At 41.7% G+C, this 27,387-nt stretch overlaps 1 protein-coding gene across 2 annotated transcripts in view; it reads left to right on the forward strand.

Annotated features, from left to right (window-relative positions):
• The window catches only part of TRAPPC9 (trafficking protein particle complex subunit 9), a 719,778-nt gene that overhangs the window by 19,597 nt on the left and 672,794 nt on the right, over positions 1-27,387 (forward strand). For both annotated transcript variants that reach the window (XM_074986617.1, XM_074986618.1), the window contains 6 exons: positions 4,613-4,758; positions 6,947-7,075; positions 9,219-9,245; positions 18,652-18,773; positions 20,942-21,067; positions 24,398-24,614. In XM_074986617.1, coding sequence (XP_074842718.1) covers positions 4,613-4,758; positions 6,947-7,075; positions 9,219-9,245; positions 18,652-18,773; positions 20,942-21,067; positions 24,398-24,614 — 767 coding nt within the window. The remainder of the gene's footprint in view (positions 1-4,612; positions 4,759-6,946; positions 7,076-9,218; positions 9,246-18,651; positions 18,774-20,941; positions 21,068-24,397; positions 24,615-27,387) is intronic.

A 27,387-nucleotide genomic window follows, 5' to 3' on the forward strand; every position in this document is an offset into this window, starting at 1 on the left:
ATATTACCTATTATTGTTGAGAAGCACTTTTCAGTTTGGTTCTAAGTTAATGTTTTTTTATTGATCCTTTCTGTAGCTGGGTAACTTTAAAAAGAAAACCAAATAAAACCTTCAAGTATGTGGTGAATTAATTTTTTTTTCTGTGTGGTGATGGAGGATCTCATTCACAAGAGTGTTCAACTATAGACTTGGCAGAAACATTTGAATAGTATTAAAGCACAAGTTGGAAAACACAGCACAATGTTGTAGCCAAGTGCTCAGTTTTGATGGTAGTTAACTTAGTTCTTCATACCCAATAATGAAGTGCAGGTCAAGTTATTTAAAAATGGGTGTTTTTAATGGGGATATCAGTCGTCATATATGATAGGATTTAATGATGCCTAGTCTTTTTTGTAGGAGATGGATATGTTTACATTTTGAATATATAAAGTCAAATGTCCCCATTGTAGTAGGCATCCTTCAGTCTGCATAGACTATGGATCGCGCCCTTTAAAGTTTCAATTGAGGACTTCATTTACAGCGTCTATTGTGACTATAAAGACCCACACGAGAGTGACAGTCCTTGCTGCATCTCTTGCAGATGTAGTGGGTGTCTGGCAAGTCCTTATTGTGCTTTCTGTGTGCTCGCTTCTCCTCTGCTAGCTGTCTGATCTTCAACTCGCCCTTCTGAAGGCCCTTGTGTAACCTCTGCCTCCATCTGCTGCGGTCGTCTGCTAGATCTTCCCAGTTGTCCAGCTCGATGTCTACCTCTCTGAGGTCTCTCTTGCAGATGGAGGCAGGGGTCCCCATTGTAAATAATTTCCAAACACCGCTGATTACATCTTGGACAGGTAGTGTGAATCTGTTGATAAAGCAATGGACTTGGGTTCTGCCGAGTTGATTCTATACCTCTTTCTGTGAATGACTGGCTAAGTGACTTGCAGCAACTCATTTCACCTCTCTCTGCTTCAAATTCTCAGTCTATACATTAGGGGTTGAACCTCTCTAGCACAGCACCCTTGGAACTTGACTGGTGCTGAATCAGAGAATTTGCTGAACCATGTGACGTCAACATTGTCCAGCAGCACACCAACTATTGTAGTGCTTACTAGGCTCTTAGAAGACATTGAGGGATAACTTAGAGCTAACTACTCCACAGGGCACTGAGGCTGAATGTACATTGAGCTGTGCTGCTGGCAGTGTGATGCAAAGGAGAGCTCTCAGAACTGCAACTGTGTGCTCATTTGCATATTCACATGGTCAGTAGGCATATTCATGTCAGATCGCTTTGCTAGCAGAGGCTGCTTCCATGAGAAACAAGCACTATAGATGGGGTTCTGCTGGCAAAATCCCCTTTGTCAGCCGCCCCTTATTCCTGGAAAAATGAGGGGGCTTTTGCCAGCAGAACCTTGTCTATGCTGCTTGTTTTCTGCTGGCAGCAGCCTCTGCCAGCAGGGTGATCTTATGTGAATATGCAAATTAGCTGTAAGTATGCAAATTAACCATGACTGTGCAAATGAGTATCCATTTGTATTTTTGAGAGCCCTCCTTTGCATAAGGCTGCTGGCAGCATGGCTCAATATAGGTACAGCCTGAGAGCCAGGACTGGTGGCGGTAAACAAACTTTATGGGACCTCAGGAAGGTTGGCCAAACCAAAGTAAGTTGGCATCTAGCTAATTAAAATCATGCAGGATCATGGATGTCGCCTGGTCAAGGAGTGCTGGACTAAAAAGATTCAATCTATAATTGTATTTGCCTCCATTTATAAAGAACTTTGAGATCTATTAATTAACAGTGATATTTATGAGCTAAATACTAATCTGGAAAATTTCAGTTACTGTGACCATCTTTTTATCTTTCTGGTGGTGTGTAGCACATTTATTTAAATACATAGTTCATGGCTTTTGGAAAGCTTTTGTTGTTTTAAAAGCAGAACTAACATAATTGCTACAAGATGGGTGAATCACTTCATTTAATTTTATTTATAATCTTTGAAATCAAAGGAACACGTGAGCAAACAAATGGTAACATGCAATAGAGCTAAATTTGTTTTTGTATCAGACTTGTAAAACAAGTGAAATGAATTTACTTACCATAGTCCAGACAGCAGTAAACAGAATCAACTTACTTTGCTTTTCCTTTTTTTACATAAAAGTGTATATCATTTTGTAATATCTTAAGTTTCTGGAATGATGTAATGCACAGTTCCATTATAATTAACTCCCTTTTATTTAAACAAAACAAAGCAGCAGAAATGTATCACTTTAAAGACTAGCAAAATGATTTATTCTGTGATGAGCTTTCATGGGACATACCCACTTCATCAGATCCTTATAATTGGTGTCTGTTTTTAAACGTTGCTGCTAAAGTATTGATTGCTAGCATTTTGCTTTAAATTGAGAATTTGCATTTTCTGTGAAGTGTACCTTTAATATAATTCTCTAGTATTTGGAGATGGAGAGGGTGAGTAACTTACCCAATGTCTCACATCATGTTGGTGGCAGATCTGACATTATTACTGAAGAGTTCTATTTTTACACTCAATCTATGCTTCCTCTTGGTCTGCTTAATAGCCTCTTCTATCGCCATGGCTATCCTTTCGATTCTCTCTTCTAGGTCTGTTTCTGTGCCTGCATTTCATAATGTTCACTTTGAGTGCTGTTCTGTACACATTCCCTATTTCTTCCTTGCCTAGCCTCGCCATGTCGCATATTTTCTTAAACTGTGCCTTACACTTTCTCATGAGTTTCTTCTTGATTTTTGTGATTATTAGACTGTGGTCTGAGTCTGTATCTGCTCCTTGGAAAGTTTAGTACTTCTGTATTGATGTTACCCATCTTATCAAAATCATATCTATCATGTTCTTGGACTTCCTGTCATTTGATCACCATGTCCACTTCCTACAGTCGTTCTGTTGGAATCCCGTGTTGCAGATCACCATGTTGTTCTCTGTAGCAAACTCTAGTAGTTTCTCTCTTCATTCGTTTCTTTCTCTGTATCCAAACCTTCGTTATCTGTTCTGACCTTCACATTCCAATCTCCTCCAATGATCAACACATCTCTCTTTGGTGTCACCTCCAGCGTCTTTGTCAAGTTGTTATACAATAGCTCAATCTCTTCCTCTGTACTGTCTGACATGGGCTCATACACCTGAATGACCGAGATGTTGAGCGGTTTTGCTTCAAATCTTGCTGCCATCATTTTTGCACTCACTGGTTTGTATCCTAGCAATGCCCCTCTAGCTCTTTTGCTAAGACGAAATCTGACTCCTGCCTCATACTTCATTTTGTTTCCTAACCAAATGACTTTGCAACTGCATATCTCCTGATGCTGTCCGACACATCTCCGCCTATTCAAGTATATCGCATTGGTATCTCTCCATCTTCTGAAGCAGCTCTAATTTTCCAGTGGCCCAGAGTATTCAGATGTTCCATATTCCAATTGACAGTATATGTGTTAGCTGTAATTTTGTTTTGGTAGCCAACTTATCAGCCCAATCCCGGTCGCTTTATTGGTGTTACAGACCTTGTTTATCTGGGTGATGTCAGAGCCAGCATCTTTTATCCTTTAGTCATACTGGCATCAGATTTCATTTGTGGTGGTGTTTCACGGTCAGTGCATTGTCACTCATTTGTTGGATCGCTTTGAGGATCTGACAAAGAATAATGGGCTTGAAAAATGGAAGGAATCAGAAACAGCTGATGAGCTTTCAAGACAGGCAGATCTACAGATGAGGGAATGTATAATAAATCTCTGCTGGTTCTGAAATGGAGAAGCCAGAAACATCTAGAAAACAGCTGCTCTGTAATAAGACATGGTCATGGAAGAAGAGGAAAGGCTTAACTACCTTGGAGAAATTAAAGAGATCTGAGAAACGTGTCTGAATTATACACCTATATTGGATAACTCTGCAATGTTATAGCATTAGAATTTGTGTGTGGCTACAAAATGTGAATGAGTGACAGTTTTACTCAGTCCTTCAAATGAATGCCTTGTGATTTACTGAAGGGCTTTGAGGGTGGGTCTATGCTGCAGTTAGACACCTGCAGTGACGGTGTGATGATGGTGACAGTGTTGGTCCTGGAGGTTCAAAGTGGGTCAAGCCGAAAGGATGGGTAGCTGTTCAGCAGATCCATAGATAATCCATCCCCTCACAGAGAACACCACAGCGTATTGTATTTAAACTGGCTGTTAGTTCTGTAGAGCAAATTTGTTAATTAATAGGTCATAAAAAGAATGATTTCTTAGTTTCTATCATCATCTTTTTGTATTTAATGATGGACAAGTAACATTTATCCTCTTTGAAAGGAAGGCTTTCAGCTTAATCTTTCTATATACACTATTGCTATATATCTCATTATTTCTTAAGAAAGTTTGGTCTTTATTTTTCATTTTGTCCAATACAGTGTTAATAGATGATGATGAGCTGTTTGCTAAGTGGTAATGGATGGATTGCATGATAATATCTCAGTGAGACATAAGTAGAAAGAGAAGAATAAAAGGAAAGTAATTGTGGTGTTTTTTTTTTTTTGTTTTTTTGTTTTTTTTTTTTTGAGACAGTGCTTTCGCATGGGATCGAGGCATTGTGGGAGTTGCTATACACTATCTTTCTTTTTTTTTTATATATTGCAGGCATTACAAAAAGCGTTGTCAAGGTCGGATGCGGAAACATGTTGGTGATCTGTGTCTACAAGCTGGGATGTTACAGGATTCCTTAGTACATTATCATATGGCTGTGGAACTTCTGCGGTCTGTAAATGACTTTTTGTGGCTTGGAGGTAGGATTAATTCATTTTGTTAAAACACAAATGCCTTAAGATTCTGGTGACAAGTATCAGTGTGTATCTGCAAAAACGAGACGTCCTGGGGCACCTTGTAAACCAATAGATATATTGAAGCGTAAACTTTCATGGGCAAACACCCACTTTGTCAGATTCTGGTGTGAAGCAATGATAGCAGTTTTTTAGCTTTTCTTCTGCAAGATGAAAAAGCATTAGCACAGTTTTTAAAAATCCTAATAAAATGTGAACTGAAAAATCAAGCCAAAATAACTAGTAAGTGTCTAAGAATGCAAGGAAAATATTTTGTTATAGAAAATGAGTAACGTATTTGCAGTATAAAATACATGGTTTTGTAGCATCCTGCATGACTTATTTAATATCTGTTTTTGAAAAAAGGTGACCTTAGTCCTGAGGTGAATAGTTGTGGGGAAAAATGTTTCAAATCCTGCCTGTCTGAGGCCTAGTAAAAGTGAAAAAAATGTATGCCCTGTGGCTGCCAAAGTTAGTTTGACCTCCTTTCACCTCCTGCAAATCAGTTTTTGTCCCCTGGCTTCACTGCTTGGCAAGCCTCGTTGTTGTTGTTGTTCTGTTCTTGCCTTTCTCTTAGGTGCAAAAGTAGTCTTTAGACTCTTAGCTGCTGATTCTCATTAATCCATAGAAGTGAAGGGACATGAATCCATTACCTAGTCCAGTCCCCTCCTCTACAAGCAGAACTATGTAATAAGTAGATCATTCCTGGCAAGTGCTTGTCTAATATGTTTTTACAAATGTCCAGTGATGGCAATTATGTAACTTCCCTAGACAGTTTGTTCCGTTGTTCAGGAAACACTTCCTGTTAAGATAGTTACCGTGCAATCTCAACCTCCCTTGCTGCAATTTAAGCCCATTGCTTCCTGTCTTATCCTCAAAGCTTAAGGAGAAAAATTTTTCTCCTTCCTCCTTCTAACAGCATTTTATGTGCTTGAAAACGTGTATCATATACAGCCTCAGTCTTCTCTTCTCCAGTGTAAATAAACTTATTTTTTCAGTCTTTCATCAGTCATATTTTCTAGACCTTTATACCATCTGTGTAGGGAAATCACTAGTGGCGTCTGCTGCTCTGCTTTTTTTCTTCTCTATTTGCTCTTTAGGAATGTATACCCTTTGAGCTGAAGGTATAAGTTCTGGTGCAAGGATGCATAGTCACGCTAGATCTGATCAGGCTGTTTCACTAAAAATAGCACTTCTGGAACAATGCAAATGGCAAAAGAAACTAGCCCCTTCCAGTGTGTAGCCCTCCAAAGTGGTAGGTATGTACTTAACAGTGGTTATCTGCTCATGCCACCATACCTACAATTTATTTTTAGTGCTTTAGCCACATTGGAGCTCCCATAGGGTATGTCACTTTGAGATGGAATTTGCACCTCCAAGTATAGTTATATCTCTCAGACATGTTTGGCTTATTTTACTTCATGGCTCCCGTCTTTCAAAAGACCTAACAACTGCAGCCATTCTACTTGTCTGTCTTCTACTCTTGAGAAAGGAGCCCTGATGCTTAGAATGCTCAGTTCCAGAAAGAAGTCAGGCAAAATGTTTGTTTAGTCATGAAGGATGCAGTGGTATACCCACAGTCATACGTTATGCTTGATGTGTACCATTGATGGTAGCAAGGAGGAGCAGTGCTGACCTCCCCACTGACCGGGCAGATTTGGTTCTGTGGCCTCTTTTTTATGACAGAGGTTGCTGAAAGAATCATGATGGAAAGATCTGTGGGACGAAAATTGAATGGGTTGCATTGTGACACCCCCCACTACTCAGGTTGGGCTCCATTGTCTTTGGATACACTGAGTAGTGAGGTTGACAATGCTGCTGCTGTTGGGCTAACTTCTGTACCAGGGCTCCCTGTCCTGGCCTTGCTCCATTTCCAGTAGCCCAAGTTCCTTCTCAGGGATAGCAAATGAGATAGGACATGGACAGGACAGACTGGAAGGCAGAGAGACTGAGTGTGGTGTGAACTTGGTGGTGCAGCAGGGATGGTTTCCCAGGGATTGATGATGCGTACAATTGAAAAAAAAATCCTATGGATTCCCCTGGCAGAGAGAAGTTATTGAGGCTCTCTTATAGGATTATAAATTATAGTACTTCATATAATTTAATGAGTTGATTCGGTATTAATTATACTTTTTGTTGTGTTTTTAATCGCCAGGTGCTCTTGAAGGTTTATGTTCAGCATCAGTTATCTATCACTACCCTAGTGGCACAGGAGGTAAAGCTGGGGCTCGTAGGGTGCAAGGTAGCTCTCTTCCCCCTGAGGCGGGCAACAGACACAGACCAGGTAAGCCCTAAATGGAGCTTCTGTTCTGATTGTTTCCTGAATGGTTTGTAATGGCCATCTATAAACTATAGTCTTTTTCTTTGGCTACATGTACACTGAAAGAAAACTTCGATATGGCTATTTCGAAGATTACTAATGAGGCGCTGAAATGCATATTTAGCGCCTCATTAGCATGCCACTGGCCGCTGATCTTTGAAATTTCTGTTTTGCTGCCATGCGGCTTGTCCAAACGGGGTTCTTTTCGAAAGGACCCCGCCAACTTTGAAATGCCCTTATTCCTACCTGTTGAGCTGCGCGGTAGCGAAATGCAGAAATTTCGAAGAGCTGTAACCGGCAGCATGCTAATGAGGCGCTGAATATGCATTTCAGCACCTCATTAGTAATCTTCGAAATGGCCATTTGCATGGCCATTTCGAAGTTTTGTTTCAGTGTAGACATGGCCTCTATGTAGTAGGAATTTCACTACGGTACAAATGGAATTAAATTGAACTATATTTCTTCTTGTTATACTTTATTATAAATATCCCGTGGTTTGGTAGTGATATCAAGAAATGTGCTTACCCAGAGATAGAACTGGTCAATTTTTTTCTAGTTGTATGTTAAGGTCAGGATTCTATTTAGATTTGAGGGGAAGAAAATTGGGAGGGAGTGGACAGACAATTTTCAGAAAATATAAATGGTGTGGGAGGGATGTATATATTGATAAGGATATGTTCAGTATCCAAAGTTTTTACTGTTCTTTATTCAAGAACTTTTTTGGAAGATTGTCGCTTTTTTAAAAAACTTCGTATGTATACTCTGCCAATAATGCATATTACTTTAATGAACTGTGATATTCTAATATTGACTTGTAACCCCTATCTATCTGAAACAAAACCCATTTAGTGTACCTCTTTTATTAAAATTATGTTGGTTGTAAAATTAAACACCTGTCAGGTACACTGACAATTTTGCCATTACTAGACTTCAGTAAGCTTTTTGTAAACACTATATATTGTATAGCTTTTATGAAGTGGGTTACCTTCTGTCGAGAGAGCGTCTGATTACTGTTTAGAGTTCCAAAAAAAAAAACAAAACACAAAAATCCCCCCAAACCACTCATTCCCTTGTTAACAGCTGATGATAAATTCCTTTTAAAATTGTGATCAGATTTAATAAATGTTTGTCTAGCTAGTCCCGTAACCTGTTAAAATGAGTCTTACGAGTTGGACAAGATAGTATAATCTCACTCACTAAACACACATTTGTGGCTCTGCTTCCCAGCAAAGTTTATAGTACATGCTGCAGTTAGGTTTCATTACTAAAACTTATTTTTACAAAAGTATATCGTAATTAAATGATAGTTGTCAGAGTAACTGAAAAAATACATCTTGTGATGTATTACTTTCATTTGTTTTATGATTTAATAACTTAGTGCCTTCTAGTTACTACCTTAAGTTGTATACTTAATACACTATTAAATATAAGACTTCTTATATTTATTGTTAAAAGCTTTTCAATAAGTTGCTCTCTGTCTCAAGTAAAAATATTATTCATAAGAACAATTAGCATATTAATCCAGTCTGTTCCATTTAAGATGGGTATTTCTGAAAGGGATATAGTTAATCTAAATTGTTGTTTTACAGTCCACAAGATACCATTCACTAGCTCCAATTATTATCGCTGACATTTTGGGGTCTAAATAAATATACTACTATGACAGAGTAAAACAGGATTATTTATATTCAAGAATTTATACTGAAGTGTTTTATTGGAAGCTTGTTAACAAAAAAAAAAAAGGTAGGGAGACAGACTGATAATTAAGATTGGTCATGATTTGACTTTAAAATAGCAATAAAATAAAACTAGTTTTGGTTTGGTCTTAACTATGATATTTTCTGGACATACTCCTTTATTTTATAAAAAGGACATTTTAAAACAGATAATTGTGTAACATAAAGTAAATATGTTAACCAAAGGATAGTTCATGTGCTGTGACTTCCAAGTAGATCTGCCAATGTTTTAAACAGTAATGTCTGTGCTGGACTTTAATAATTTACCTGTAATTCTGCTCATGCATGTTGATAGTTGTAAAATGTATTGTAACAGCTTATTTTATATTCACTATATTTTTAAGACTGAAAACATTTTTTCCTCCTCCTAGGAGCACAAGAAGTTCTCATTGACCCAGGTACCTTTTGTCTTTTTAACGTTTTCTGACATAAGATTTTGTGGTGTGTTTTCTTGTTGTTTGTTTTGCTGTATATGGGTGATTTCAGCTAAATTTTCAATATTAGTTTTGATTTGGTGCCTCACTTTGGGTGTCAGTTTGATAAAACGTGGGCCTGAATTAATTCTATTGTGGGCACTCTGCACTTATGAAAATCAGGTCTAGTAGTAGGCATCCTTCGATCCCGAGGCATCGTGGGTTTGCATCCCAGTTGGACTGATTCGAGCAGCGTCTTCTGTGGCTGTGCAATCCAATCCGGGAGTGGCAGTCCTTTCTGCACTGTGAGCAGCAGTAAGCAGATGTCACTCTGTTATCATGGGCACGGGTCTTCCTAAGGGCTCGCCTGTCTTCCGCTTCCTTCACCAAGGTAGTTTAATACATAGCAAGAGCTTCCTTCACTCCCTGTTGCCAGGCATGCCTGTCTGAGGCGAGCGAATGCCGGGTGTTCACACTGATAGAGAGAACGCTGAGGTCACGCTTGCACTTGTCCTTGCAGCTCAATTTAGGTCTCCCTTTCGGCCTCTTTCCAGACGCCAGTTTGCTGAAGAGGAGGTCCTTTGGTATTTGGCCATCCGTCATGCGTGAGACATGGCCCAGCCAGCGCATATGCCTCTGTTTGAGAAGGGTGAACATGGAGGCGGTGCCTGCCCTCTCAAGCACTGCGCTATTGGGGACCTTGTCCTGCTATGAGATACTGAGTATGTGCCTAAGGCAGTGCATATGGAATGTGTTGAGCCGCTGCTCTTGTTTTGAGTGCAAACTCCATGTTTCACTGGCATACAGCAATGTGCTCAAAACACAGGCTGTGTAGACCCGCACCTTGGTGTGTACAGTGAGCTTATTGTTAGCCCATAATCTCTTTGTCAGCTTGGAGAATGTTGTGGCAGCTTTTCCAATGCGCTTGTTGATCTCGCTATCAAGTGACAAGTTGTCCGAGATCGTCGAGCCTAGGTACACAAACTCATGGACGACTTCCAGTTCGTAGTCTAGCACACTGATAGATGGCTCATTACCCGCGTTTTGGCCCATCACCTGGGTCGTCTTTAAGCTGATTGTGAGGCCAAATTCCATGCATGCATCCGCAAACCGAGTTATGAGTGACTACAGTTCCTGCTGATTGTAAGCAGCAGTAGCTGCATCGTCAGCAAAAAGGAACTCCCTTAGATGCTTCGTAAGCACCCTGGTCTTCGCTCTAAGCCTCGACAGTTTGAAGAGGTTGCCGTCCGTTCTCGTGCAGAGAGAGATGCCCTCTGTAGCAGTTCCAAAGGCATATTTGAACAAAACTGCAAAGAAGATGCCGAACAGTGTTGGAGCCAGCACACATCCCTGCTTCACTCTGCTGAGCATCTCAGGGTTCGGATGTGGATCCGTTGTATACGACGGTCCCCTTCATGCCTTCGTGGAAGGCCCTAATGATGCTGAGCAGAGTTGGGGGACAGCCGATCTTAGCCAGAATCGCGAACAGACCTTTTCTGCTGATGTGGTCAAATGCCTTGGTCAGGTCAATGAAGGCAATATACAGAGGTTTGTTCTGCTCCCTGCACTTTTCTTCTTGTTGCCTAACAGAGAAAACCATGTCTATGGTGGACCGTTCAGCTCTGAACCCACACTGAGACTCAGGGTAGACTCTCTCCGCAAGAACATTGAGCCTCTTCAGAACAACACGTGCAAATAGCTTCCCCACAGTACTGAGAAGGGAGATGCCGCGATAGTTGTTACAACCGCTTTTGTCACCCTTGCTCTTGTAGACAGTAACGATGTTAGCATCTCTCCTATCTTGCGGTATGCTGCCTTCTCTCCAACATTGGCAAAGTATTCCATGCAGATGTGAAACTAGGGTACCGTTGGTGCATTTGAGGATTTGTGAGGGAATACCATCTTTCCCTGGGGCTTTTCCAGAAGAGAGTGCTTTTAGCGCGTCGCTGAGTTCCTCCAAGGTGGGCTTAGCAGCAAGTTCAGTCATGGTGGGCAGAGGCTCGATGGCATTCAGGGCTCTCTCTGTAACTATGGTCTCTCTGGCGTACAACTGTGAGTAGTGTTCCACCCAGCGAAGACGTATCAAATTGCTTATCTAGAACTGGTTGGAATTTTTAAAAAATTTGGACCCATGACTTTCTCATGATCGCGTGGATTTTGGAGAACATGTTCTAAATTACCAGTATAATGCAACATGGTTAGAAATCTGATTTACTTTTTCTTTCTATTTGCTTTACTCTTCTTGCTGCTGCTTCCCCCCCCCCCCCAGTTAAATTTTAAATAATGCTGTGAGGTAGTCTTCATTATGCCTTTTTCTAGAGCAGTAAAGTTGCCTTTACTGTGTTCTCAACATTGTTATTTTAGCATTCTTAGTCCTTCGGGTTTTTATTTATTTTGTTATTACTTTGCTCAAACGCTTGAGCAGCATTCAGTTTACAACTGGAGGTTTTGGCGACAAAAGAGCATTTACAAACTCTAGCTTGTGTTTATTAAACCAGAACCACATGATTTGGGGTTGTTTATTTAATCCATTTGTAAAGTGGCTATTGAGGAATCTGTCAGACAATAAAAACCAAGTAGAATAGAGTAAACCCTTGATTTAACAGACTAGTGGGCCTATGGAGTGTCCATTAATGTCGAAAGTCCATTTAAATCTGAATCTGCAGGACTGGAGGCACCTCGCAAGGCACACTAAGGAGCGCTGTGTCCGAGACTTGGGAGGAATGCAGTGGGTTTGGGGGAGACAGCTCGACAATAGGCTGTTTGTTGCCCTGGCTGCTCTGGCAAGTTGCTGGCATTTATTTAGGGGATGCGAGGGGCGGTGCTGGCGGACACTGTTATTTCCGGGACCCATTAAATTGAGGGTTTACTGTATGTGAACACCTAAATACAGTTCTTGCCTGGGCACTATCAAAATATCTGGCACAATGAGAAACCCAATAGCTGTAATGCAAGCCATCAGCAATTCAGTGGGATCTATTCCTGTTTAGTAATATGAATAAAAACAAAAAAGAACAGGTACAAGAGTGGGTGTGCAGGAAATATAGTTCAAACTAGATTAGCTCAAGAAATGAGAGTCGCAGCATTCCCTACAGGCAGCTTGCTGCGTAAGCGTTAATGGAAAACAAACTTATGCCTTGGTGCTGTGTAGCAGGAGTGACTGAGCACTTTGCAACAAAAGTGTTCACTTGCTTCTTTTAGATATATTTAATTATAATTTTACATCATTCCATACCCCCAGCTAATGTAACATGAAACACTTTACCAATGTATTTCAGTTTTTCATATGCAAATGAATTTATTCTGGGAATAATTGTTTTAAAATGAAGAGATCCAAAATAAAATGGAAAAAGTGCATTGAAATGACTGTAGGAATGTTCCTTTGTTTCAAAACTTATAGAGATGATAAAGACTGGTTAATTTCTTAAAAAAGAGCACATGCCAAATGGGACTCCTTAAATTGAAGGGACCATTTAAAATAGTTTGCCACTGTTTATAGTTTTATATTTATGATACTTTATTTTCATGACAGCTGTTGATGGCCCAGTTGCTTAGAATTAAATGAAAATTTGTTCAGTAGTTTTCATGAAAACAGTATCACATTTGTTCCTGTATGTTGGCACAACTCCATGGATATGTAAACATTATTGACTCATTAGTTTAGCTGGGATTCTGCTGTAGATTTTATTACTAAATAAGCTTTCTCACAAAGGCAAATGGTTTCTCTTCTGTCTCGGTGGTCACTTGAAAATGATGTCTCGGATGTCTCATGTCCCCTCCTATTTGTGAGTCCCTTGATGGGTGATCAACACGATTCTGGAGCCACAGATCTGATTAGAGAATTGGCAGGTGCTGGTAGCTGTTGAAGGGGCGCGGGGCAGTTTTTGCTGTTCTTTTTTTCTCCGCCTCTCTTTGTCTGAACTGTGGCAGGGTATCTCAGATTGTGCCACCACTTTATGGATTGTTGCTCTGCAGTGGGGAGGGTTGTGGCCAAGGTTCTTCCACGTATTGACACTGATTTTTGAAAGTGAACTTCTGAATAATTAACTTAGACATTTCAGAGGTCCTAGAGGTTCAAGAAGCCATTCTGTTGTAAACAGTATTATATTCTGGACGTATTTTCTGGTGATTCAGTCTTTATAATCTTTTCTGTTCTGAGATCTTGATTGTCTTTAAGGTTTTATTAGAGGTGTCTGTCTCTAGTAAAAGAGCTTTCTTCTTTATTTTAGGTAGCTTGGAATTTATATTTTCTGATTTTCTTACAGGGCAGACTTTTATTCAGAACCTTATTCTTGTATGTGTACGTACTATAACAGTACACATTAAGCCATTGGGTGCAAATTGTAAACTCACATTTGTAAAGCAAGGAGAGATGAATCTGAGTAAATAACAGAAGATGTAGCTGAGGTTTAAAAATTTACTTTTGTGCTCCCCATGCAGCTTCTTTTAGTATCTGTTCAGGCTAGCTTGAGAGTGATTTGAAATGCACTTGCTTTTTTTAGTTACTACCAAAATGCCCAGATAGTCTGTTTTGGCTTTAACAGCTCTATTTTACAGCGTATATAGAATCATAGAAATGTAGGCACTTTGATAGGTCATCTCTTTCCATCCCCTGGTCTGAGGCAGGACTGAGTAACCTGTTCTAAAAAACTCTAGAGATAGAGATTTCACAGGTAATTTGTTCCTTTATTTAATTAACTTAGAATTAAATTTTTCCAAGTGTCTAACCTATGTCTCCCTTACTGCAACTTGAGTCCATTGCTACATAAGATTTTATATACTTGAATGTTTTTATGTCCTCTGTCTTCTCTTTCAAGCCCAAACAAAGCCAGTTTTTCCGCTTAGGCCTCATAGCGCATGTTTTCTAGACTGTTAATGATTTTTGTTGCTCTTCTTTGTACTTTCCTCAGTTTTTACTGAATTGTGGTGCTCAGAATTGAACGCTATTCCAGTTGTGACCTTATCAGTTCTGAGGAGGTGGAAAGATTACTTCTTGTAGTGCTTACAACACTTCTGCTAATAAATCCCAGAATGAAGTTTGCTTTTTTGTAGTATTACAATGCTGTTGAATCATATTTATTGTGATCTGGTATAACCCCCAGATCCTTTGCTGCAATACTTCGTTCTTGACAGTCATTTTCTATTTAGCTATGTCTATACTGCCCCTCCCTTTCAGAAGGAGTGTTCAAATGTGGCCGATTGGAAATACAAATGAGGCATAGATTTAAATATCTTGTGCCTCATTTGCATACTCCTGTGGGATCTCACTTTTAAAAGAGCTGCTGTGGGATCTCGCTTTTAAGAGAGCTGTTTTCGAAAACCAAAACAGCTGCGTAGGTGGGCTGATTTGAAAGGAAACCCCACTTTCAAAATCACCCTTCTTCCTCAAAAATAAATGTGTGCGCCCCTTCTGAAAGGTAGGGGCAGTGTACACGTAGTTATTTTGTATTGGTTTGATTGAAAGTTGATAATTCCTTGCTAAGCTGTAGCATTTTGCATTTGTATTTATTGAATTTCATCCTCTAAAGCTCTTGCAACCTCTTCCACTTTGGCATCTTCTGCAAACTTTATACTGTTATCCAAATAATTGATTAAATTTTTGAATAGAAACACAGCAAGGACAGTCTCTTTTGGGACTCCATTTGATATGTGCTTCCAGCTTGATTGAGCCATTAATGGCTACTCCCTGAGCATGGTTTTCAAGCTATTTGTGCACCCACCTTAAAGTAGGTTAGTCTAGGCTATACTTCTTTAGATTGTTCATGAGAAGATCATATGAGCAGTATGAAAAGCCTTACTTAAGTAGAGACGTGAAATCTACTGCTTACCACCATACATAAGACTTGGTACCCTGTCAAGGAATGGTTTGACATGGTGTGACATGACTTGCCCTTTACAAATGCCATGATGACTAGGCCCCTACCAAATTCATGGTCCACTTTGGTCAATTTTATGGTCATAGGATTTTAAAGATGGCAAACTTCATAATTTGAGTTATTTAAATCTGAAGTTTCATAATATTGTAGTTGTAAAGGTCTTGATACAAAAAAGAATGGGGCGGGGCAGGGCAGGGCAGGGCAGGGCAGGGGAGGGTTTTTGTGATACTGCTGGCAGTAGTATTGCCTTGAGAGCAGGGCCACTGGAGAACAGTGGCTGCTGCCTGGGAGCTCAGCTCTGAAAGCAGAACAGACACTAGCAGTATTGCCACCCTTACTTCTGAGCTGTTGGGAGCCGTCACTTCCTAGCTACCTGGCTCTGAAGGCAGTGCTGAAGTAAGGATGGCAATACCACAGCCCCCCTAAAATAAACTTGTGATCCCTCTTCAATTCCCTTCTGGATCCCCAGCTGAGAGATGCTTGTCTCCCTACCCCATGAAATCTATGTAGTGTAGGGTAAAAGTGTGCACACGACCAGATTTCATGGTCAATAACACAATTTCCATGGCCATGAATTTAGTAGGGCCCTAATGCTTAACTACTTATTAATTTTTTTATAGATATTTAGAACTTCATTGTTTTTGCCCCATTATCCTTCTGGGTAGTGATGTTAAAATGACTGGTCTGTAATTGCCTGGGTGATTGTTCTGTACTGTACAGAGCATTCTAATGAGAATCCATAAGGATCAACTGGCCGTGTAAATCTCTACCTGTCTAATGTATCAGTGTTTTGCTTGTTGAATTTTTAGTGGGTATAGCAACTGTTCATTGCTACTATAAACTAGTTGCTCTTATTCCTACATAAAGAATCCATCCCACAGTGATGGGCCTCCAGCAGTGATGTCCCTGGTTAGAAGCACAGTCCCACCACCTCTGGTTGTTTGCAAGGGATCAGGTGCTAGGGATTCTGTTTAACGGTGCCCCTGGATTTTATGTACTGGAAGGAGTGTTTTGCCACACTCCAGGACCTTGTGACTATTCTCCATGTTGTTAGTACTGCAGAGTGTTGCTGGTACTACAGAATTGTTAGTGCTGTTGTTCTTGGAGACTCCAGTGTTAGCTGCACTATGAGAGAGTGCATCATGTTGATTCAGCAGACCTCAACATTTTTCATAAGGAAAGACCATAGGCTTGTTTGATGACAAATATGCTTAGCCAGGTTTGTCAGCAAAGCAAGGTCCTAGGGCCCTGTCCAGTTGGTCTCAGGGACACTGACAGAGCTATGCCCAGGACAAGGTGAAGACTCCATCTGCATAACAGGATGCAGTCCCTTCCACTAGCACAAAAATGCCCATTCTGTGACTTCTCCTTTTAGGCATTGATACAAACAAGCATCAGGGGTGTATCATCTCTGTACCTTGCACCTTTTAGTTTGAACAAAACATCCCTATCCATTATCCATAATCCATTCTTATCTTATGATGGGTCAGTGTGTTTCTGCACAATTTCTTGAGACTTGTAGGTATTTCTGTACTATTCTCTCTGGCCAGGAACATGCTTACCTAGTTTGCCAATACCTGGTATATTATTCTCGTGCCAAAGCGTACTCTGGTTCATACTCGTAGTTATGTCTAGGACTCCAGCAAAGCTTGCATGCCATTCCTCCCTCATCTTTTTGAGATTTGCCAAAAAAGGTAATGTGGAGAAAAAGGTTTATTTTCTTGTCTCATTGCCTAGCATCTATTCAGGGGAGGATTTGCAGTTTGATTATATATTTTTCTGGTAGTTTTCCTCAATAATATCATTAATTGACATGATCTAAGTCTGTCTTGCTCCTGTTCACTGGTGTCTGAAGCATTTTAGTGAAAATGACTAGTCATCTGAATTTTACTCTGCTGCTGTATGGAAAAGCTTTTAGCAGTAAGAGAAATACTGGAACTGTCTGCCTGCAGATTCAGAAAGATGAAACTATCACTTACCTTTTAGATGTGAGTAAAAAGTAATCTTTGCAACAGTAAGGAAGATAATTCTGCTCAATTTGATTGTTTAAGGCTTCCTCTGCTCACTGTTGAAAACTTTCTCTCTGAGTGGATTTTTTCAAGCCCTGGTCAGAATAGTTTTGTGCATCTACACAATATTTTGATATTTTATTGTTGAATAAGTTGGAATATAGACCTGTGAATATTGCTATATCATCAAAATGCATCGTACTCTAAAAACTTGATGTGCAATATTAACTAATTCATCACTTCTCTCTCTGTATTCACAACTTTACCTAAGATTGTCCACTGGTTATTAATGGGGGATAGAAAGTAATCATTAGTAATCAGGAGGGAGCCCAGAGATTTTGAAGGTGTCTGGTTGCAAAATGTTTGGTTAGGAAGTCCTTTAGTGTGCCAGGCTCTGATCTGATGGTCTTCAGGACATGTTGCAAGGCTTATTTATTTTCTCTGAGGCTTGGAATAGGGAAGAGAAGAGTTAATTTTAAAGGCTTTGGGAGTGTTTTGATAACGATTCAGATGGGTAGAAATTATGACATTTGTGTAAAATTGTTCATTGTTTCAAAGTTAAATTGTATAATGTAGAATGTGCTATCCTAAACCCTCGAGATACATACAACCAAGTTGCGCGTTTCTTGGGTTAATGCGACTGCCGCCCCTGACAGAAGTGGGAAACCTCCAGAGTGGCAGGGAGTGGTGAACCAGGAAGAAACCTGGCTCCCAGCTCCCCTCTGCTTGCAGAGCTGGGAAATTTACCAGGGCAGCAGCAAAGAGTGGAGGGGGGCCAGGAGCCAGGCTGCCCCTGGTTCCCAGCTTCCCTCCATTGGTTGGAGCCAGGAAGCTGACCCAGGCTGCTACCCAGGTCAGTTTCCCCTCTCTGCAAGTGGAGGGGAGCCAGGAGCCAGGCTGCTGCCTGGTTTGCAGTTCCCTGCTGCTTGCAGGACCAGGAAAACCAAACAGCTGGTTAGTTTCCTGGGTCCCGCAAGTGGCAGAGAGATGGGAACCAGGCTGACCCTTGCACCCTGGCTTCTTGCCACTCTGGAAGCCAGGAAACTGACCAGCCTGGTTCCTCTCTCACCCTCGATTTGCACAAAAATTTGAGTTATGGGGATGTTGCAGAAACAGAACCCCCACATAACTTGAGGGTTTACTGTGTTTAATTCTTGGAGCGATTTTTATTAAAAAAGTCTGAATATCCAGGTACATAACAGTAGACCATACATTCATATGTTCTTTCATAACAGAATATCGGTATCTCTTTGCCTTTTTTAAGACTGAATCATTTTTATATATAACAAGCAATCCTGTAGCACCTCTTAGAGACTGGCAAATTTATTAGGTCATGAACTTTCACGGGAATAGTAAGGCCATAATATTATCGTCCTTTGTCACTCAGCCAGGACGTGGCTTCTTTCTTTATTATGTACACTTAACTGAAACCTATTTTGTATTCTAGCTTATTAGATATGTTTAAGTAGGAACTTCCCGCTAATTTTCTACTTTGTTCTACTATAGGTGCCCTCACTTCAAATGGTATAAATGCAGATACCAGTGCAGAAATAGGACGTGCCAAGAACTGCCTTGGCCCTGAAGACATCATAGATAAATATAAAGAGGCTATTTCTTACTACAGCAAGGTACTTATGTGTGTTATGAAAAATTTCGATATGTGCATACATTCTGTCAGTGCATTTTTAGTCTGTGTTATAAATCAGCTGCCTTCTAAAGAACATATAAATGTTGACACATTCTTTTTATTTGTCATGGCACAGTAGTGTTATAAGAAACATGAATAGTGCAGCACACAGAGGGTTTACAGAGTCTGCTGTTTGATAGGGGAACTGGCCATTGAGAATGCTGGCTACGTCTTCGCACTACAAGGGACCTAACTCAAACTATGACGTTCTGTTGAATTGTACTCTGTAATGTACTATTTGTACTTTTAGTCTGTGAGGTGTGCAGATTAATTTAAGGTAGTTTTGGTGGGGTGTATGAATGTGAAGTATTTTTATAAATGCTAGTTAGAGGAAGAAGGGTCTCTGTTAATTGGTGGACACAGCTATACTTCTGAATATTTATGCATACTGTTTTATCAAATTCCCATTTGTACCAGCATAATTGGGTATCCTCATCTGTACTATATGGATAAATTAATCAACATAACATCCATTATAAGCACTGCATGTCACAAAGTAAGGCAAGCAATATGTATGAAAGGGCTCCTCTCTGACTGCTTCAAGTATCTTTGCATATTTAAAGTATCCAAGACAACCTACCTTCTGTATCCTAATTGTTCCTTTTAATTATCTATAGGCAAAATGATTTACAGGTCTGTTTTAGAGGTATCAGCACCTGCTGTGTCATTTTGAGTACTCTGTGCTTCTAGTAAGTCTTCATAGCATCTTCCCTCTGATCCCAAACTTCCATTCTTATGGTTCCCCCTCTCTGGTTAGTGCTACACTCACCCCTGGTGCTGGCAGCTTGATGCAAATGAGCAGTCTCAAAAATGCAAAATGGCTGCTCATTTGAATGTTCATGTGGCTTATTTGCCTATTCAGGGCAGAAAACAAGCAATGAAGATGTGGTTCTGCTGGCAAAAACCACCTCTGTCACCAGCCCCTTATCCTTGGGGAAAAAAATCAGGGAAAAGGGGATTTTTGCCAGCAGAACCGTGTCTTAGTTGCTTGTTTTCTGCTGTGAATATGTAGATGAGCTGCTTGAATATGCCAAAGATAGCAATTTTGCATTTTCAAGACTTCTCATTTGCATCAGGCTGCTGGCCCTAGGGGTGAGTGCAGCACTAGCCTTCATGTATTGAAGTGTCTGTCCAGCACTTACCCTTCTGCTGCGAACAGTATTTTCCACTTTGTTTTTTATTCCTACCTCCTTCCTAAAAATAATATTTGAACATAGTGCTCAATCTTCAGTTGACAGAATGCATGCCACATTTTTTGTAGTGACAGTGATATTTTTGGTAGCATGCTTGGTCAGCAAATGTCTAGAAATTTGCCAGAGTTCAAACAGGTCTACTGGGTATTTGTATATACACACCCCACATAGATTTGTTTGTTTGCGATGATTAGAACATAATTTTATAGGAAAAATTCTGATAATTACTTATAAAATCAAACTAAAAAATCAGAAAACATACTTTCATTGTTCACTTTTTATTTAACTGTTTTATCTTTTATAACTAAAATTAACCCAAATAAGGGAACTGAATTTTCATCCTCTGTCACTTACATAATTTCAGGTGCTTTGTAATCAAGCATTTTGAAGAGGCTCAAAATAAAGTTGTGGTGCAGTGTTTTTAAGATGCTTTGGTTTTGAAGGCTTTATTGTAAAATCAATTGTATGTATTGACAGTTTTTTGCTTATGTGTCAATTGTTCTTCAGACAGGTTTATACAAATATCATCTTCAACATTGTGAAAATATTTTGAATGTCTCCCTCATTTGAATTCTGAAATTAAAGTTCTGCTTTGTCTCAAATTATTTAATAACTAAGTTGAATGATAGAGGTGGAGAAATTTAGTTTTGGTTCCTAACTTGCTGAAGGATGATCAACAGTTTATTTTTAATCTTGTTGTTCATTACCATGCATTAGAGGTCGTTAATGAAACAACGTAATCATTAGTGTTCACCAAAATCCATACAATTAGCTCTGAAGTAAAAAGAATGAAATGAGTATTGTTGAGTTGCATGCAGGTTTTTTGTGGAGTTGCATGCAGTTTTCAAGCGTTAAGAATGAGAGGGATACTTGTGTATTAAACCACTTGAGTTGTGTTTTGTTTCCTTTTTACAAGTATAAAAATGCTGGTGTGATTGAGCTGGAAGCCTGTGTGAAGGCTGTGAGAGTCCTAGCAATACAGAAAAGAAGCATGGAAGCTTCTGAGTTTCTTCAGAATGCAGTTTATATCAACCTTCGTCAGGTGAGTTTATACAATAATTTTTAAAACTGAGAATGGAAAATAAATCATTATGGGGTGAGAAATCTTTTAAATTTAGGAATCTTGTTTTGCTATTCTGTCTTGTGGCTGTGGATTTGTTGATTGAAGTAGCTTTTGTACCTTTTGAAATGATCGAATATACATATTTGTATAATAGTAGTCTGTGTATAAAGTCTAATATGAGCTGTCTGCCCAAGGTGTATATTGTACACTAGGTGTCAGCAGTGATACACTACAGGAACTTGTTACTAGGAAATCACAGAACTGGAATATAATCTCATAGCCCGTGTCTCTTTTTCCAAAACAAGATACTTTTTCTCTATTTATCTTCAGTGTATACTTTACTGTTAAACAAGACAGAAATAGCGAGCTTAAATTGGAAATGATGTAAGTACAGCAGCTGTGTAAACTAGAGAAAGCTGGCAGGTTTTGATTGGGTTTGTTTTTTTGTATAATTTGATGCCTATCAGTGCTATGCTTTTCGCTATGTACTTTCTGACCCAAGTAGGCTGTATGCTTTTGCTTAGAAGCATGAGGATTAATGCACTTAAAAATTTATAAAATCGGCTTAGATGATGATCTTCCTTTTTCTGAATAGGTTAGCTTATTGAAAAAGGCTTGGAAATTTACAAGGTAGTAAATCTGGACCTATAGGAACTATACGCACTGCTACAGGCTGGGGTCCGACTGGCTAGGCAGCAGTTGTGCAGAAAAGACCATGGGGATTACAGGAGACAAGAAACTGGATAGGAGTCAACAGTGTGCCCATGTTGCCGAGAAGGCTAATGGCATATTGGGCTGCATGAGTTGGAGAATTACCAGTAGATCAAGGGAAGTGATTATTCCTCTGTATTTGACAGTATTGAGGCTGCGTTTGGAGTATTGCATCCAGGTTTGGCCCCCCCCCCCCACTACAGAAAGGATGTGCACGAATTGGAGAAATCTAGTAGAGGGCAATGAAAATTATTAGTGAGTTGGGGCACATGACTTATGAGCAGAGGCTGAGAGATTTGAGCTTATTTAGTCTATAGGAGAGAATGAGGAAGGGATTTGATAGTAGCTTTCAACTACCTGAAAGGCAGAGGGGGAGTCCAAAGAGAATGGAGACAGGATGTTCTCAGTGGTGGCAGATGACAGAACATAAAGCAGTGGTCTCAAGTTGCAACAGAGGAAATCTAGAAAGGAAAAAAATGTTTAACTGGAAGGGCAGTTAAGCACTGGAATGTGTTGCCTTGGTGGAGGTAGTGGAATCTCTGTCCATGGAGGTTTAAGACTGGGCTTGAGAGAGTCCTGGCTGGAACAATTCAGGTGAAGTTGGTGTGAATTGACCTGCTGAGGTGTCTTCCAGTCTTTATTTATGATTCTGTGAAATGCATTCTTGATACTAGAGTTCTGCATGTATAATTGGGGCCGTGGGGTTTTTGGTTTGTTTCATTTTTCATGAGCCTGTATAAATAGAGCTGCCTCTGGAATCTCCATTCCAGTGCATCTGATGAAGTGGGTCTTTGCCCATGAAATGTTATGCTCAAAATATCTGTTAATCTATATAAGGTGCCACAGGACTTCTTGTTGTTTTTGCAGATACAGACTAACATGGCTACCCCTCTGATAGTAAATACGGTGGGTTAGAGAAAGGTAAAGCTGCTGTTGACTAACAGTCCATATAATTCTAATTTGGATGGCTACAATAGTCATGATAAACGTCAGCATAGTGTGTGTGTGTGTGTGTGTGTGTGTGTGTGTGTGTGTGCCCCTTCCCTGGACTCCCTGCCCCACAAAAACCAGAGAGGCACTATTATAGTTTGCCACAAAGTCCTTCATATGAAAATTCACTAGAGCAGTATTACTGTAGGTTTAAAGCCAACATTTCTGGTTTCTTGATAAGAAGGGAAGTGATGACAGAAAAGTAGCAGAAAAAGGACAAAAAAAACAGCAGCAGTAGTAGAAAAAGGACAAAAAACCAGCATTATATTAATGGGCTTGGTCAACTGAAATTTGTATTTTATCTGGGAACATTGTAGCTGTACTGCAGTAGTAGTAGTAGGCAGTGCATGGTCTTTAGTCATAATACAATATGCTGTGATACTGTCACGTTGCATTAACTATAAGAGTTTGGCAGATCATTACCTACTTAGGCAGACAAGTAAGGAATCCCATGAAGAATTCACTAAAAGATAATCGGTAGGTGGCATGCCCCTGCTCCTGACTTCATGGTGAAGTGGATGTATTTGGTTAAGTCTAAGGGCTTCTGTACACTAGCAGAGTACTGTGCTGTAACTTTCTCACTTGGGGTGTGAACTACCCCTAGTGAAACAAGTTACAGGCTGTGAAGTTCCAGTGTAAACAGACTTAGTGCTGTTAGCTCTCTCTCAGCTCTGCCTGCAGCCATGGTGACGTTGTTGGCATAGCTTTAATGTTCTAAGTGTAGACAAAACCTAAGGAACACCATCCCTCTAGAAACTTTAAGGTGAAACTTAAAGCAAACATCCTGTTATGTGTGTGTTAGTTCTGTCATGTCAGGTTGCTGGCTGCTGCTGAGCTGTATGGTTCACAAGAGGACTGAGGGGTGTGTTTTTTAAAAAAAAAAAAAAAAAAGTCGGATTTTCATGAAGTCTGCTCTGTCAAAAGAGAGCACCCAGACTATCCTGCCCACTCTTGACAGAATGGCTGACCGAAGGCTCTGCAGACAGGGTAGCCTGGGGAGCCGGAAGCCTCCTCTGTTGACTGGCATGTCTACATGGACACACTGTTGACAGAGGTGCTATACCTGATTGGGGAGAGGTATAACATTGCTGGCTGAACAGCTGGGCTTTGATGATAAGCTCTTGACAGAGTGCTTTAACCATGTAGATGCTCAGCAAGGTTTGTTGACAAAAGCCCAGTTTTGTGGATAGGAGCTGCCCCTGTAGACATGGCACAGGTATTTTGCATCCCAATCAAGTGATCTAAACTCTGCCTTATATAAAGTGCAGATAGTATAAAAACAGGCTAGAAACACAGGTTTCAATATAAAGGCTTTGTATAAAATTCAGAATAGAGGCATAAGAGAAGTTGTAGACACTTGCTAACAGGGCCAGTATCAGGCATTATTTGCTTGTTTACTTAGGATGCTATATGCAAGATCATTGGGCTCTATAATTCTGGGGCATGTCATTGGCCACTGTCGGAAGATAGGATGGGAGGCTAGATGGACCTTTGATTTGACCATCGTCTTTGATGTGTTTTCTGTGTTTTGTAGTTTAAACTTTCAACCTTTCAGAGTAATAAAAAAAGTACTTTGGTCTTTTTTTTCTTTTCTTTTCTATCTTTCAGCTTTCTGAAGAAGAAAAAATCCAGCGTTACAGCATTCTCTCTGAGCTGTATGAACGTATTGGATTTCACCGGAAGTCTGCTTTCTTCAAGCGTGTGGCAGCAATGCAGTGTGTGGCACCTAGCATATCAGAGCCTGGTTGGCGGGCCTGCTACAAACTGCTTTTGGAGACGCTACCTGGTTACAGTCTGTCTTTGGATCCAAAGGACTTCAGCAAAGGTAAGTTTCTGTGGCTCCGACTTCTTGTTCCCGCATTACTGTAAGTTGTATAAATAATCAACTAAAATATCTCTTCCACCCATTTCCATCTGCCAGCAATTCTACAAGGAAAGATCTTTCTTTGCTAATACTGCTGCTGTTGGTTTAATAAATTTGAAATTCTGATAATACCTTGAAATGTCAGTAGCCAGTCAAACTATACTTAAATTTCTTAAATGCATTAGAAATGAGGAATTAGCTGAGGAAATCTTGGAGCTACTGGGCAATATTATTTGCAAACTGCTGGATGACAGGAGAGGTCTTGGAAGACTGGCGAAAGGCTCATGTACTGCCGTCTAGAAAAAGGAGGGGTCTGGGAACTCTAGTTCAGTCAGCCTCCTTACTTACGAAGCTGCTAGAACAATGTATAAAACATTGTTTGCCAGTACTTGGATGATAAAGGATCGATCACTAGCAACCAGTATGGATTTACTGAGAAAAAAATCATGCCTGAGGAGCACAGCATGAAGTGGTGAACAATAAAAGAAACGTTTATCTAACTATTTTTGTTGGTAACTATGTATAGGTGGGAACCTAACTTGGAGGGGGATGGGGGAACCTAACCTGGAGGTGGGGCGAGGTGTTCATTCTGGGGCAGGGGTGGTGGTCTGCGAGCCCCGTTGGCCTCTGGAGCCCCTGCCTCCCCGGGTGCGGGGTCCCCGGCAGGGAAGAGAGGGTGTGGGTAGCACCGGCAGGTATTGCCAACGAGTGGGTCTGGTGGGGGCAGAGGGTGCAGGCTCGGGGGGGGCAGGCTCAGTGGGGGGAGCTGCTGGGGGAGCCAGGAGGTGGGCAATGGTGGCTGTATGGTCCCAGAGGATGCGGCCAATGTCCTCCAGGGTGGTCAGCAGCCTCTCCCAGGCTGCCCTCCTCCAGTACATGTTGGCTTGGGCAAGCCGCAGGGGTTGCTTGACCCACCTCGGTCTGGTGCTGGCTGGCTGGGTCCTCCTCAGCCTGGCGGGGAGCCCTCTGGCCACGGCCCGATGGCGCGCTGCCTGGGGTGGCTTCCGGGCACCTCCAAGGGCTGTGGGTGGGTTCTTGGGGACGAGGGACGGCACAGGGCTCTCCCGCCCCACAGATGGTGTGGCTGTGTGAAGAGGAGGAGAGCACGTCAGTAATGTGCCCCGGACGGAAGGAACCAGGCTGTGGCCCACCCACCTGAGCCCACCCCATGGGGCCCCTGCCCTCCCAAAGGACACCGACATGGCCCCCAATGGGCCAGGCCTCACAGCCTGGGGGTGCATCCAGGGGTGTCTCCTGCAGGTGGTCCTTCCCGGCCTGCAGTGTGTGGGCCCCAGGCGCTGTCTGGCACTGACTTGCTGCCACCCCTGTGTGGCTTAGGGCGCTGTCCAGTGAGGGCAGGTGCTGGGTATCACTGGTGTGCCGCATCCCATGTGGGGAGTGGAATGTGTGCGGCCTGGGACCACTGGTCCTGTGGGTGGGTGACTAGCTGTTGCGTCGCCCCCACCCTGTGGAGGCGGTGTATGCCCCTGCCTGTACATACTGGAGGGTCCCTCGGTGATGTCAGGGAATGTCTGGCTGGAAAAGCAGGAGGGGATAACGATGGTGAGGTCCCCCTCCTCACTTGACCACTTCGTGGTCCCCTTGCCCTCCTGGGTCCCTGGTCCAGGCTGTTGCTGCTGCTCCTCCTCCAGCTGCAGCTCCTCGCCAGAGGTGTCCAGGAGTGCTGGGGGTGTGGAGCTCTCCTGAGGCCCCAGGATGCCCTAGAGCTCCCTGGAGAAGGGGCATGTCTCTGGAGCTGCCCCAGAGCATCTGGCCTGGTCCCTGGCCCAGGCATAGCCCTGGCACAGCTCTTTTACCTTGGAGTGTACCTGCTCCGTGATACGCTCCAGGTGGCCCCTTGTGTGGAGGCCCCGCGCCAGGCGGCCGAAGGCAGTGGCATTGCACTGCTTGACCCCTATGTGGCGCAGGACCTCCCCGTCCTTCCAGAGGCCGAGGAGGTCCTGCAGCTCCCGCTCTGTCCATGAGGGGGCCCTTTTTTTTTTTTCTCCCCTGGGAGCCCTGCGGGGGCTCGAGGGGTGGGGGGGCATGGGGCTTGTTGAGGGGCTGGCTGCTGGCCATGCTGGTGCTGGAGCATGCAGCTGGAGCAAGTAGGGAGGCTGCTGTTAGCATGCTCTCAGCTTCCTGCCACGGGTTTCCTGCATGCATGAGGCTTTAAGGCAGCTGAACAAAGGGACCGTAGAGCCTTGCTGCAGTGGCTGGAGCAGCCCCACAGTCCAGGTGACCAACGCCTTGGTGAACCCATATTTGAAAGAGTGGACTGTGGAGCGTCTACATGTGTACTCTTTCTATTTAGTATTTCGAAAGGGAGCAACCTTCTTCATATGGGATCGGCGTTTGGATTTTGAAGTCTGTGCCCTGTTCTTGTGATTTATTTTCTTTCGAAAGATGGGTTTATCCATGTCAATGCTCCTCCCGCCCTTTCGAAAAAGGGCCACTTATTTCAAATTTTTGTGCACATGTAGCCACAGATATACAGACTGTAGGGACACTGGCTCAACTATGGCACTGCTGAGAAGTATCTGTTAGATGGTGGTGGACCACAATCTCAACATGAGTCAACAATCAGGTATTGTTTTAAAAAAAGGAAATTGTAAGACATAGCAGGGAGGAGAGAGTTCCATTCTACTTGGTGCTGGTTACACCTCAGCTGGAGTACTGTGTTCAGTTTTGGTAACTGATGCATAGAAAGCACGTAGACCAACTGGAAAGGGTC

Source organism: Carettochelys insculpta, chromosome 2, assembly GCF_033958435.1.
Source record: "Carettochelys insculpta isolate YL-2023 chromosome 2, ASM3395843v1, whole genome shotgun sequence".
In the NCBI taxonomy this organism is placed as follows: domain Eukaryota; kingdom Metazoa; phylum Chordata; order Testudines; family Carettochelyidae; genus Carettochelys; species Carettochelys insculpta.